This window comes from Elgaria multicarinata, chromosome 15 (assembly GCF_023053635.1).
Source record: "Elgaria multicarinata webbii isolate HBS135686 ecotype San Diego chromosome 15, rElgMul1.1.pri, whole genome shotgun sequence".
Lineage (NCBI taxonomy): Eukaryota > Metazoa > Chordata > Lepidosauria > Squamata > Anguidae > Elgaria > Elgaria multicarinata.
This window is the reverse complement of record NC_086185.1, coordinates 30479802-30492997: the sequence shown is the minus strand read 5'-3', so window position 1 is coordinate 30492997 and position 13196 is coordinate 30479802. Positions and strand designations below refer to the sequence as shown.

Sequence of the window (13196 nt, the reverse complement as noted above, 5' to 3'; positions counted from 1 at the left end):
TCCCACTAGTAGAGCCCAAACTATCTTTGGGGCTTTGATCCTGTGCGTTCAAGACACTGCGTGCTTCCTAGAAAAAGCAGCAACCTAAAGCCATGGCTGACTTGTGCAAGACTGCTTTGATGTGTTTTGGTTGAAAGGCCTCACCACGTCCTCATTTCTCACATGCCTGGGTCATCTGTGCATCCGAATATGGAATTGCAGCCATCCCAAAGTCACGCTCACTCACTCTGTGGGTTCATCCAGCAGATTAGCTACCCGTTACGACTGGCTGGACAACAGAGATGTCTGTCCGGGCAGAGTTCCTGTGGGATGTGTCCTTCGTCTGCTGAGAGCCGAGGTCTGGTTTGCAGGGGTAATTCTCATCCCAGGCATGCCTGAAAGGGAGTGATATGGACTGCAGGGCATGATTCCTGGAGACGTCCTTCCTCCAGCACACGCCCAGCAGGGACTTGAGCTCTGAGCGAAAGCTCTCGTTGAGCCAGCAGTAAATAAAGGGGTTGTAACAGGTGCTGCTCATGGCAAACCAGTGGAAAGCAAAGTACAGGGCGTTGTTGCTGTGGATAGCCTTGCTGGACATGAGAACCAAGTAGCAATTTAATGGGAACCAGCAGACAGCAAAGACCACCACGACCACCATCAGCATCTTGAGGGTCATCTTCTTCTTCCGTCGATGGGCAAAGTACTGCTCCATGGTCACATCACCAATCGCATTCCTCATCCAGAGCTTCTTGGCAACTACTGTGTATGTGATGGAGATCACCAACAAAGGCAGAACATAGAGAAGGACAAAGGTAGTCAAATCCAGGTACTTCCAAAAAAGATCTTTCGGAGGAGGGAAGCTCGGGAGACACGCCATGCGATTTGTCCTGTTTCTGGAACATAAAAGAAGAGTTATTCCCATAGACAGACATGAGACCAGCCCTATAAGGAGAGACTGAAACAATTGGGCACGTTTTGCCTGGAGAAGTGAAGACTAAGGGGAAACATGATAGCACTCTTCAAAGGTTGTCACACAGAGGAGGGCCAGGATCTCTTCTCGATCCTCCCAGAGTGCAGGACACGGAATAATGGGCTCAAGTTACAGGAAGCCAGATTCCGGCTGGACATCAGGAAAAACTTCCTGACTGTTAAAGCAGTACCTAGGGATGTTGTGGGCTCTCCCACACTAGAGGCCTTCAAGAGGCATCTGGACAACTATCTGTCAGGGATGCTTTAGGGTGGATTCCTGCATTGAGCAGGGGGTTGGACTCGATGGCCTTATAGGCCCCTTCCAACTCTACTATTCTATGATTCTATGATATCAGGATAAAGAGAATTGGACGGACATCTTAAAAACCGTCAGGTCTCAGATCCTGCTTTAACTACCCTATCACAGTCCCATGCATATTTAGACAGAAAACGTCCTACAACTCCCAGCATGTACCAGCCAGCCATGATGACTGGGGAATTCTGGGAGTTGTAGGATGTTTCCTGTCTAAACATGCATAGGATAGCACCTTAACGTTTTTCAACCTTTTCTGGTCATCTCCCTGCTTTAGTCTCTAGGGCAACCAGATATAAGGGAGGATGAAAGTGTTCCTGGGCTATTAATACTTGCACATCTGATGAAATTTAGTCAAGGCAACTTGCCGTGCAGTACTGTGAAAAAATGTGCCTGCTGAAATTCCTGTGTCTAACAATATTGAAGGAGGACAGTTCTCCTTTGCTTCTGGTCTCCAACTGTTTCTTTTAAAAAGCCGAGTTTCTCTCTTAACAGGGAGCAGTGAATGGCAGAGGTGCGCCAGCTGGCAGCAAAGGGGGAAAGGCTGGTGATAAGCAGTTGCACAGCTGCAGCAGTGGCAGCATCTCCTTTCCAGCGATCGTGTAGCTTGCCTTTTGAAGAGACGAGGAAGAGGCGTCCTTGCCACCGCCGCCGCCACCCACCTACCTCCTCGCCGGCCGGGTCGGAGAGCTCGGCGGAAGAAGGCGGGGTGGAGAGCGGAAGAAGCGGGGTGCAAAGCTGCCTGGTGAGGTTTCATGGCATGGGAGCTGAGGGACGGGGGGTCCCCTCCCTCCCCCTGCAAGGTTTGGTGTTGCCAGGCACGCAAGCGCCTGGTCTGTTACATAGCATGCAGGGAAGGGAAGGGAGGGGACTGTACCACCCTGGCCTCCTCTTTAACTCCCTTTTTAATAATCATAATCATAATGCTAGGGATGTGAGAGCAAATGCGTACAACAGTTCCCTGCATCCACTGAGATCCGCTTCCCTACTGGGCAACACTGGGGACTTCTGTACTATACGGCTTCTGTACCCCAACGTAAATGTGCAGATTCGCATTTTAGGACAGATGACGCAGCCATCCATTCGCCGCAGCGCCGGGTTTTTAATGCGATCATGCACATATTCGCATTTGCAATTTACCGCGACTTTTGCTCAACGTTGGAGTTTGCACCGCATCATAGTTATGTGTCCTTGGGGGAGTTAAATCACATTTTGACATGTGGGCATAACTTTGAGGGCAGGACTAAGTGATTGGCTGATTTCCTGCCTTCCTACCTATCGCGCCCTCTGGCTGCCTAGTTCCTTCCCACCGTTTTCAAGTTGAATTAAGATGGAGCTTTTGAAATGAAAACAAAGGGGGGGGGTGAACGGGCAGCGAGAGACAGGAGACATGTTCAGTCCCTCACTCGCATCCTCGTCTTCTGCACCGTTCATTTCCCCACTCGCTTTTCCTCTTCTATGAATCTGCAGAGCTCTGCAGATAAAATTTATAGCTTGCCTCATCTATAATCCATAGCCTCGTATGTGTGAATGTACGTATGTGTGCATATGTGCATTAATAACTGCACTATAAAAAATTCAGGAGATAAATCACTGTTACTGCTGCAGTGTGACGCGCTTTACCTAGATTTGAATCAACAAAAATTCGAGTTTATATTTAATGAGGAGCAATCCCGTTGTCGTATAGACAGGGGCCGGGTATATTTTGAAAACGTATTTTTAGGTTTGCATCTTTTTTAGCTGCTAGAAACATTGCTGTGTCTCCTGATCGTTTTCGAAGGTTAGATGGCCACTCTGGCCAAGGCAAGTTGGGAGGTGTAGGCATCTCAGAGATCTCAGGGGATTCGAGCAACGCCGGGGTATATCAGCTAGTTCCTTAAAAAAGGTTTATTTACACTGGCTGTAGATGAGGGCCCATAGCATCGCCAGTCAAATCAATCCCTGCTTCCCATCAGCGGCCTAGTGAGTTTCTGGCGGCTTAGATTCACCCTTCCCCCAGCTTCACATCCTCCAACCCCCACCCACCCCGGCCTCCCAGAGTTGGAGGGATATCTTCAATCACCTGTCCTCAGAAACACTAAGAGACCGCAGGAGGTAATTTAGACTGACCCCAAGCACCAAACATTCTGGGAGAGGGGTGTGCATAAGAATAATGACAACAGGGTTTAGCATCTGCGTTGCATGTAGCAGGACCCAGGATCGAATCATCCCCCCCACAGACACGCATAATATGTAGGCATCTAAACATTAGGCAGTTTAGATAAGGAATTAAAAGCAGCAGCAGCAACAAAAAACTGAAAAGCTTAAACTGCTCTTATGCAAGTCTGTGGTGTGACCACACAGAATACGATGTGCAATTCTGGTAACCACATAAAAACCCAACCAGTCCAACAAACAGACAAAAACAGATATGGCGGAGTTAGGAAAAGCTCAGAAAAGAGCAACTACAAAGATCAAGAGGCTGAAGCAGTAACTCCCTGATGAGGAAAGGTTTCAACTCTTTTGGGCTTTTAGGTCTGAAAAAAGACGAGTGGGGGAGACATGACATGCGTGGCGTGGAGAAAGTTGACCGGGAGGCACTTTCTCCCTCTCCTATAACACCAGAATGCCATTGGGGAGGCCTGGAACGCCCAATGGGGGAGGCCTGGAACATTTCCTCTGCTGGCGTAGCAGGAGCCATGAGAATGTTTGCATCAGGTGACACAGCTGCCCTTCTGGGTGCCTATGAGATTTCAAGGCACGGAGATTAGTGGCTAAGATTTGGGGCGGGGTGAGGATTGCACTGCTACTTATGTAAAATAATGTCAGCAATGCCTGTGGATGCAAAAAACAAAATAAACACTCAAACACCAGTATAAGCGTTCACTTAGATAACTGATGCATTTCTTCAACCTCAATATTGTGTATTTCACACGATACTTTAAAGTGAGAAAAGGCACCAGGTTAAAAATTAATTGGCTGTGGGAAATCATCCACCATTAAATCACCCACCAACTACAAAGGGCCGCTCATCACTAATTTCATCTGTCTATAGCTGCACAGCAAGAAATACCTCTCCGCATGGGTTTCTGGGCACGGCATCATGCACTAGCTAGGATAAAGGCTTTCAGGAATGGATGGGTCTCGGATTGAGCTCCTGAGAGACACGTTTGAAGGTGGTCAAAGACCCGGACAGTCAAGGTGGCCAGATGGAAGATGAATAAGGCCATACGGTGCCTTGTGCAAGCCCAGAGCAGGCCAAAGGCATCAATACCTGGCTGGAAGACAACCGACAGAGTCATGAATTGGCTGCAACGTATGGCAATGAGGCAGGGTTGGAAAGCGACGCCCTTCCACCCCTCTAGTTGGGCTGGATCCACTAGTGAGGGGTAGCAAGATCGGTCTCCCTGCTCCCCCACGGTGAGATTTCTAGTAAAAATAAAGTAAATCCAACAAGCCCACCTCTGGCTTATGTTTTAATTCTTGTATTTGTGACAACTCTGACAGGTGGGCCAGGGTGGATGTGGCATAGGCTCCTCTAAAGTAGTGAAAGTGCCTAGAATCAGGAACGTAGGAAGGTACCCAGAAGATGAGCACTCACAAGGCTGGGTTGCTGACTGAAAAGTGAAAGTCCGTGCCATCGGTATTTCACTGGCAAGAAATAGCACTATCAACTCAGATGGCTCAGGCTCAGGCTCAGGCTTGGGACGCCAGGGGGACATTGCAGCCAGCCAGCTAGGGCAATCCCCTTATGCAGTTCCCCTTCCCCGCTGGTCTTAGTTTTAAGCCTTAGTTTTAAGTTTACTTGCTGCATTTGTTTCATGGAGTTCTGATTGACTTTAATTCCAACACTGGCATTTGCCTTTTTATTTCTCTCCCTTTCCACATAGAGCATTTACACACACACACACACACACACAAACACACACACACACTGTATTTTTTTAAAAAATTAATTACTCTGATAGTAGGAACCAATGTATTCCGGGAGTGGTTGTACAGAGAGAAGCAATTCTGAGGAACACCAAGCATTGCACAGGACCCTCGAGCAGCTGCCATCAGCCACCACCGCAGCAGCTGAACAGTTCGAATAAAATGCCTTTCTGCCACCTTCCCATCTCCTGACGCACTGCTTGTAATGTTCCCAGCAACAAGTAGTACAAAGAGTGTCCTCCTTAATAATGTGGTTCTTTACTCCACTTACCGATAAGGATACCATATAAGCTTCTGGTAGATTGCGTGGGGTAGAGAGAAACAGCTCGCCATCACCCATATGATAATGATGCAAATCCCTCCTTTCGCAATGGACATTCGGGGCTTCAGAGGGTGCATGATGACCTAAAGAAGTCGCAGAATTAAGTCTTCACATAGATCCTGACCCACATATACCGGAAATGAAGGCGTGTTCACATCAGAGGGACTCACTCACGTATAATAAGCAGGGCTGACCTGAAAACCAAGTTGAGGGGGGAGGTGCCTGCAAACAACACAAATGCTTGCTATTCAGAATGTGGGCAGAACGTCCTTGCCCTCACTTTGAATTGCCTTTGTTTGTATAATGTCTCATGGCCAAATCTGAGGGCCACTTTAAAACCAGATGTCCATTCCAGACACTGCTGCCTTCGAATTCCAGATTGAACAGTAATTTGACAGTGACACATGACAATGGCTTTTGTACTCTTATTAGGGCAGGTCCTTCTCAGCTGTCACTCCAGCCTTGGGGAACAGCCTCTCCCCACTGCCTCTCCATGTTTACCCACACCTGACATTATAAGCCTTTGTTGCGTTTCCCAAGAAACCCCGCCTTATTGGGAGACAATAAAGAGGTCTCCCAAGTAATCCACAAAGCTTTATTCAAGTAATAAACATCTCTTCCCACCTGAAGAAAGTCTAATCTCTAGGAACTTTCCTCTAGGCAAAACTATGCAAACTAAGCGAGACAATTGTCCTTTCAAGAAGAACGGAAAGCCTTTTTCTAGAATGCGTTGACTTCAGGGATACCGGTCCTGATGCAGCTTCCGACGAGATGCTAGCCGGGCCACCTGTCTCTGACCTTCGTTTAGCTCCGCCCATTTTAGTCTGCAGCGTACTCTAGGATTGGCTAGCCCCTCAGTGCCCTCCCCCTTGGAATACTGATTTCCCACTGAGTGGGTGTTGTTTACACTTTTGGGGGAAGGATATAAGCTCTGGAGAAGCTTCATTCCCAGCTGGCGAAGAGCCCATGAGAGCCGTCTCCCCCACTGGTATAGGCTGTTTCTGGAGCCGTCTCTTCTGCTTCGCCTGAAACTCCTTCCCCCAACCTAAGGGGAGCAGGGCTAGACATGACAGCCTTCCTGTTTCACTAAGCTTTGAACCAGCATAAATAATTCTGATGGCAGAATTTGCATTCACCTGGTGCAGAATTTGTGTTCTCCAAGGTTTCTTTACATGAATGCCACAGAGCACGAGCCTGGGAATGTCCTTACCTGATGGCGGTCTAGAGCAATAGCAGCCAGGGTCAACACAGACACGTGGACAGAACAATACTGGACAAAGCGACTTATGTGGCACATCAGCTTTCCAAAAATCCAGGTACTACTGACGAACCGCACCTGGAAAGGAATATTGGACAGTGCATGAAGTCATGCCAAATGAGGATTAAATTCATGCATCTATCTCTTTATTGCATTTCTATCCCACTTTTCTCCAAGAAGAGCAAGGCAGTGATATGGTTCCCTTCCCTGTTTTTGTTTTTTTTATGGTTCCCTTCCATTTTATCCTTACAACAACTTTGTAAAATAGACTAGGAGGAGATAATGCTTGGTCCAAGTCTCCCAACGGCTTTGCAATGACCTGGCATGGTCCATGTGCACCTACGCCCGCTTCTACACACGAAAAATTTGGGTGGAAATGTTAACCTCCATATTAGGGTACGAATGCACAACTGAACTCCTCTTTGAATGGTTTATGTAGCACGGCAGAAAACATTCATCCATCCTGTGGCAAATATTGGGCTTCATACTGCTCAGTTTGCCCTAGCTAAGCAGTTAGGGGCACAATCCGACGCATGTTTAGACAGAAAAAAGCCCTACAATCCCCAGCATCCCCAGCCGTGCCTGAGCATGCATAGGACTGCTGCCTAGGAGATTCCTTGATCAAATGCATCAAAGGTTATTCTACATTAAGATTTCATGATTTTGCCCCTGCAGCTAACTCCCCTCACAGCTGAGCCCCTTAGGCCAAAATAAACATCTCTCCAATACAGTCCCATAGGAACCTGGTTGTGATGCTTAACATTCTTGGAAACATCTTGTTTATTTATTTATTTATTTATTTATTTATTACATTTTATACCGCCCAATAGCCAAAGCTCTCTGGGCGGTTCACAAATCTTTACAGAATGTAGAGTAGTAAATAGCTGGCAATGAAGGTTTTTATGTCAAAACAGCATAAGTCAAGAGGTTCGGCTCCGCTCCCTCCCACAACAATCCTTATAGAGGTTGCGCTATCCCTGCTGCTGCTGCTAACAGCAAGGAAAGCGTGGACTGTATCAGGACTGCTGGGATGTGTGTGTGTGTGTGTGTGTGTGTGTGTGTGTGTAGCAGCCCAATTCCATAATTTTGGCAGGAAGGAATTCATCATTGGCGGGATTCATCATTGGTGGTCAGGGCACCCACACGGGCCACAGTTAAGGACTGGGGGCTCACATGGCCCATGCACCATAGGTTATGCACCCTTGCCTACAAAGACTGATCTCTTCTGGCAGGCCTATCCAGTGGAATTTTAGGATGCTTTTAGTATGCTTTTAGGATGTTTTTTCATTATCATCATCATCATCATCATTATCATCATAAATATTTCTTACCCGCCTCTCCATTCTGATCGAGGTGGGGAACTACAATAAATGATAAAGTTTTAACAATGTATACTATGTTTTTAATTAGTATTTTATGTATTTGATACTGTTGTTCCTCGCCTCGATCAAAATGGAGAGGCGGGTAAGAAATATTATTATTATTATTATTATTATTATTATTATTATTATTATTATTATTTGCCTAACAGGATGCTTATACAGAGAACCAGTTTGTGTAGTGTTGGTTAGAGTGTTGGTCTAAGGCTTGAGAGACCTGAGTTCAAATCCCACTCAGCTATGAGTAATCTTGAGCTTCTCTCTCTCTCTCTCTCTCTCTCTTTATCTCTCTCCTCTAACGTAAAATTGGAAGAGAACGTTTTTGTACCAAGGAATGTTCCTCATAAGGTTTATAAAATGAACATTTTCTAAGAACCAGTTAGAGGGGGCATGCCACAAAGTGTAGGGTGTTGAGCCTTCCCCAACCTGGTAGTATCCAGATGTACTGGGAAACAACTAATGGCTATTCTGAATGGAGATGATGATAGTTATAGTCCAAAACATCTGCAGGGTACCAGTTTCAGGGAGTCTGACGCAGGTCCTCTTTTCCTCCAACATTTCAAAGAGACAACTAGACTCACATTTTAACTTTTTTACATTATGGGGAAGGAGCTGGTGGTACAGTAGAGCAAGCTGGCTTAACTTGGGTGCAAACCACCAAATACTGGAAATATTTATTTCAAAATATATATCCCCCTTCCCTGTTCCTTGAAAGCACATGACTGTACATCTTCCTCCCCAAGTAGGGATGTATAAAATGTCACTACACACCAGAAATTGGGTAAGATTCAGTCGCTGAGCAGACAGAAATTGTGACAGTCAATATTAAGTACAAATCCAGTACGTACCAATATCTGTACACAAAACAAGAAAATGTGAGCTGTACCCATAGCTTCACATAAGTCCCTGGAGATGGGCTCTGACCACAGCCAGTTCCTCTCTAGCCTAAGAAACTGGGTCATGGCTTTCAGACAGATGTCAGTGAGCCCCAACAGAAATTTATTCCTGCCTATTTAGGGTTATATGCTGTGTTAGTTTGCTTCAGCAGAATCAACAACAGCAATTGTGGTGCCTTAAAGACAAATTCATTCTGGCATAAGCTTTCTGATAAAGTGTACTCTAGTCCATGAAAGCTTATGCCATAATCAAATGGTTGGTCTTTAAGATTCCACAAGACTTTTTGATGTATTTATTTGTAGTAAATAAATACATGGATGTTATTTATGGGATATAAATTGGAGAAAGATCGATAGAAGATTAGATAGATAGATAGATAGATAGATAGATAGATAGATAGATAGAGATAGATATGGCTTTGAACTTAGATGCCTCATATTTCGTGGATTTTTTTGACATGGAAATTCACTATGCAATTCAAAGCAGCCACTTGATAACAACACTTTGCATATTGCCAGAGAAATTCTTGCCTCTTATTGCTTCTCCTGTTCTAGGGTTGAGCCCTGGCACATACCAAACATATTTGAGAGCTGATGTACCTCGGTTCAGGCTTTACACCCTGGTGATGCAGCTGTTACTAATTTATTTTTATTTAGAAGAAAGAAAGAAATATTACAAGAGACCCATGGCCATTTCCCCCATCTTCTCTCAACTTAACCCCGAGCCCCAAATACCAGCCCGCAAAGGTAGGTCTTCCAATGCTTTGGGAGAGTGTGCAAGTTAAGGAATCAATTATGGGAATGACTTCCATAATTGCTTACCAGTGTGAATGGCGTATTCAGGATGGTGATCATGATATCAGCCACGGCCAGGTTGACAATGAAGAGGCTGGTGGCTGAGTGCATCCTCTTGTTCTTGATGACCACGTGGCACACCACCACGTTCCCAAAGAGGGAGATGCAGATGATGACCGAGTAAGCCACAATGAGCAGCGCCTTCACCGTCCGGCTCTGGGACTCCCCTTCGTAACGTGTGCCGAAATCGCCCATGTTGTCCACATCCAAATCCTCGTCAAAGAAGGAGGACCGGTTGTGGAAGGCATAGGGGCCAGGCAAGGAGTAGGTGCCATTGTGTCCCACTGCCCAGTGGAAGGGCTTGGAGATGTATTGGGAAGGCAACCACAGATGCCTGCTCATGGCTGTGAAGAATCTCAGCTAGAGAGTGCACCTGGAAGGCACGCCTTCTCTACTGGCTGGAGCAAGCGGATCTGGAGCGATTCCCCTTCTGCAATCTTCTCTCATGAACAACAGCCAACGTCCTTTCAGCGCACGCCCTGCCTGCTCCACTCTTTGACGGCTCCCAGACTTTTTCCAGGGAAGCTTGAGATGCAACTGTTTCTCTAGCCAAAAGTTCCTGGTTTACTCCATCGCCTTACCATCTGCCTTCTGGCTCTTCTGCCGCGTTTGCCTGCTTCATTGCCTTTCCCACTGATTTCTTCGAAAACACACAATACTCTTCTCCAAATAGAAATTCCCCTTCAATTCCTGCTGGCTGGTGCGTTGTTCCCAACACTCAAAGCATTAAGCGAACTGCTCAGAAGGGAAAGATCAAAGCCTGCGCTGTCCACGGCGCTCCCCTCCCCTCTCCCTGCTGGAGGCAAAGCTGCATCTGAGGAGTACAAGGCTCTGCGATACAGCTAGCGCCTGCCAAGTGCTCTGCTAGCAGCCTGCTCAGGGAGCCAGTAGAAGATGTTTGGCTACTTCTTTCCAGTGCCTGTTAAAGCCTCAGAGGAGCGAGAGCTGGGTGCAACTAGCAGCAGGGGTGTTTGATCCTGTTGCATAGCTCTCCAGGTGATGGACGAGTCCCTTTCAGTAGCTTCCTCTCCTTCTTCTCAATCTTCCGGTATTCACACACATACAGGGTTTTGCCTCAGGAATCTGCAGTTGATTTGTTGGCTGTCCCTGCCCACTCGTGTGATAGGGAACCAGCCTGAATGAGGTGGAGGAACAGGAACAGGAGCTGGAGGAGGAGAAAGGCCCTGGCTGGGGAAATTGGCAGATAGCTGGAAAGGAGCATTGATTGGGGAATGAAAGGCTCAAATGACTTAGAGCAAAATCACACAGGGGGAAGTCGCGTTTGCTTACCATCGCTTCTCCGCCCACACGTTTGTCCCTCATTACTTCCTCTTTCGAAAGAGGAAGTAAACAATAGGAGTGTGCACGGACCCCCCGCTCCGCATCTCTTCCAGATCCGCGATTTGCGGATCGGGCCGCTTCGCTCTGCCCCCGCTGAAAAGTATTTCAGCTATCAGAGGAACAGCAGCTTATTTCCTGACAAAATGGTGGGGCCATTTAAAGGGGAGGGGGGACATCGACATTGCCATCGCTCACATATGGAGGGCACAACATCAACATTGGCACTGCTCCATTGCTGCCAACTCTTTTTTTTCAGAATCCCACTGACTTGAGTTCCGTAAACCTAGACCATCATCAGACAAGTGTCTTAGCGCATGCGCATCACCAGCCACTCACTTTTCTTGCGGGTCCTTTTGACTACAACATCAGCCTCCCGCATGTCTCCCTCTCCTTCTGGTCTTTTTTCCGTCACAAAATAAGACAGAGAAAATTTGATGTGGGGGGCTCTAGTGAAACTTGCTGCCATTTCCTGCTGTGTGCAGGAAAAGCAGCATGATAAAAATACCCACTGAATGGGCTGCGTGGTTATCGCTGCTTCCTCTTTCTTCCCTGTGTCTAGAAAGAGGAGACTGCTCATCCCTATTGTGGGACAGAAGCAGGAGGCAAAGCGACGGTAGGGAAATGCAATCCCTCCCCCCCACCCCGTCTGATGACCCTCCTAATGGGGGGGGGGAATCACAGAACAACCTCTACTGGGCCAGATCTACATCAAGTAGGATAGACCATTTTGAAAACCATTTGAAAACTGTATATGGAGCTTGTCATGGCCCCCAACTGTTGTGAAAACCCTTATAAAGCAGTGGTGTAGATCCAGTTTGTGCCCTTTTGTCCTGACAGCCTGAGCAAAGTGGTTGTGTCTGCGGGCAGTGCTGACAGCAGCAAGCCAGCCCAACTCTAGTCAGACATACATGATGGGGTCCTCAGTGCATTGTCTACAGGCACCCGAGTTCTCACAGAGACCTCCCAGAATGCCCTCCAGTCCCTCTGCTCCCTTCATTACACCGTTATTAGTTAACAAGGGGCACCTGCTTCTCTTAACTTTCAGGCCCTCTTCTACCATTCTGACATACCAGCAGAATCAGAAGGAAGGAGATGAGAGCCCTCATGGACATGACCAGCAGCATAGAGAAGAGAGAGAACAGTCAATGAGTCAATGACCAAACAGCTGTGGTGAAAACACTGATCATCAGAGCTTTTAATCACATGTAATCCACTAGAGTGTGACTACTTCGCTGAATTTCCATGATTGATAAATGGCTGAACAATGCAGGAACAGATGTTCAGAGAGGACAGATGACCCTGGAAACCGCCCTCCGGATTCGAACGTCCACACATATGCAGATATGTGCATCTGGTCTCAAAAAAAGAAAAAGGTGGGTGGAGAAAGGCAAGGACTGTTTCGGCAGGAAAGAATGATTGAGAGGACCGAACAGTTGAAAGGCCACCCTTTTGCTGTGGTAAGAACCACCCCACTGTGGCGGTAGGACAAACCCGTGTGAATGGAGTAAACGACATAAATGAAAGGAAAGAACGGGCAAAGTGTGTGCCCCAGCATGTCAAAATGCAGTCAAGATTCCTAACAATCTCAGGACTATATTTTTAGAAATAGTAGCACAAGTGTAGATTCTCCCTTGGAGATTCAGAGAGTTAAGTTGAAGCTGTGTTTACCTATGATCATTTATAGTTTATCAGTATTATCTTGTAATGTTTGAAATGTCTGTAGTCTTGTATTTTTTTTATGAATTTGTCATTTGGCTAGTACAATAAACTTATTATCTATATATATATAAAAGCCCAGAGGACTCCTCCAAGCCACTTATGCAAATAGGAGAGAAGGCAGCGGCAGTGGATTGGCATCACCAACCAGTAGGCCAATCCACTGCCTCTGCCTTCTCTCCTATTTGCATGTTCTCTCCTATTTGCACTTATAGGCCAATCCACTGTCTCTGCATTCTCTCCTATTTGCATGTTT

At 46.7% G+C, this 13196-nt stretch overlaps 1 protein-coding gene across 1 annotated transcript; it reads right to left on the bottom strand.

Annotated features, from left to right (window-relative positions):
• Window positions 1–247: 247 nt before the first annotated feature.
• Window positions 248–10225, bottom strand: LOC134409196 (G-protein coupled receptor 83-like). Its single transcript, XM_063141804.1, has 4 exons — window positions 9851–10225; window positions 6706–6831; window positions 5445–5578; window positions 248–872 (listed from the first exon to the last, which is right to left on the bottom strand). Exons 1-4 carry the CDS (start codon window positions 10223–10225, stop codon window positions 248–250), a joined length of 1260 nt encoding a protein of 419 aa, XP_062997874.1.
• Window positions 10226–13196: the final 2971 nt, after the last annotated feature.

Bases quoted from the DNA above. Each gene is read 5' to 3' on its own strand.
- LOC134409196 (XM_063141804.1), bottom strand. From the start codon at position 10,225: ATGAGCAGGCATCTGTGGTTGCCTTCCCAATACATCTCCAAGCCCTTC. The intron at 5,579-6,705 runs GTAAGGACATTC...CGACTTCTTTAG, and splicing joins TTGCTCTAGACCGCCATCAG to GTCATCATGCACCCTCTGAA. The intron at 873-5,444 runs GTAAGTGGAGTA...TTTATGTTCCAG, and splicing joins CTTATATGGTATCCTTATCG to AAACAGGACAAATCGCATGG.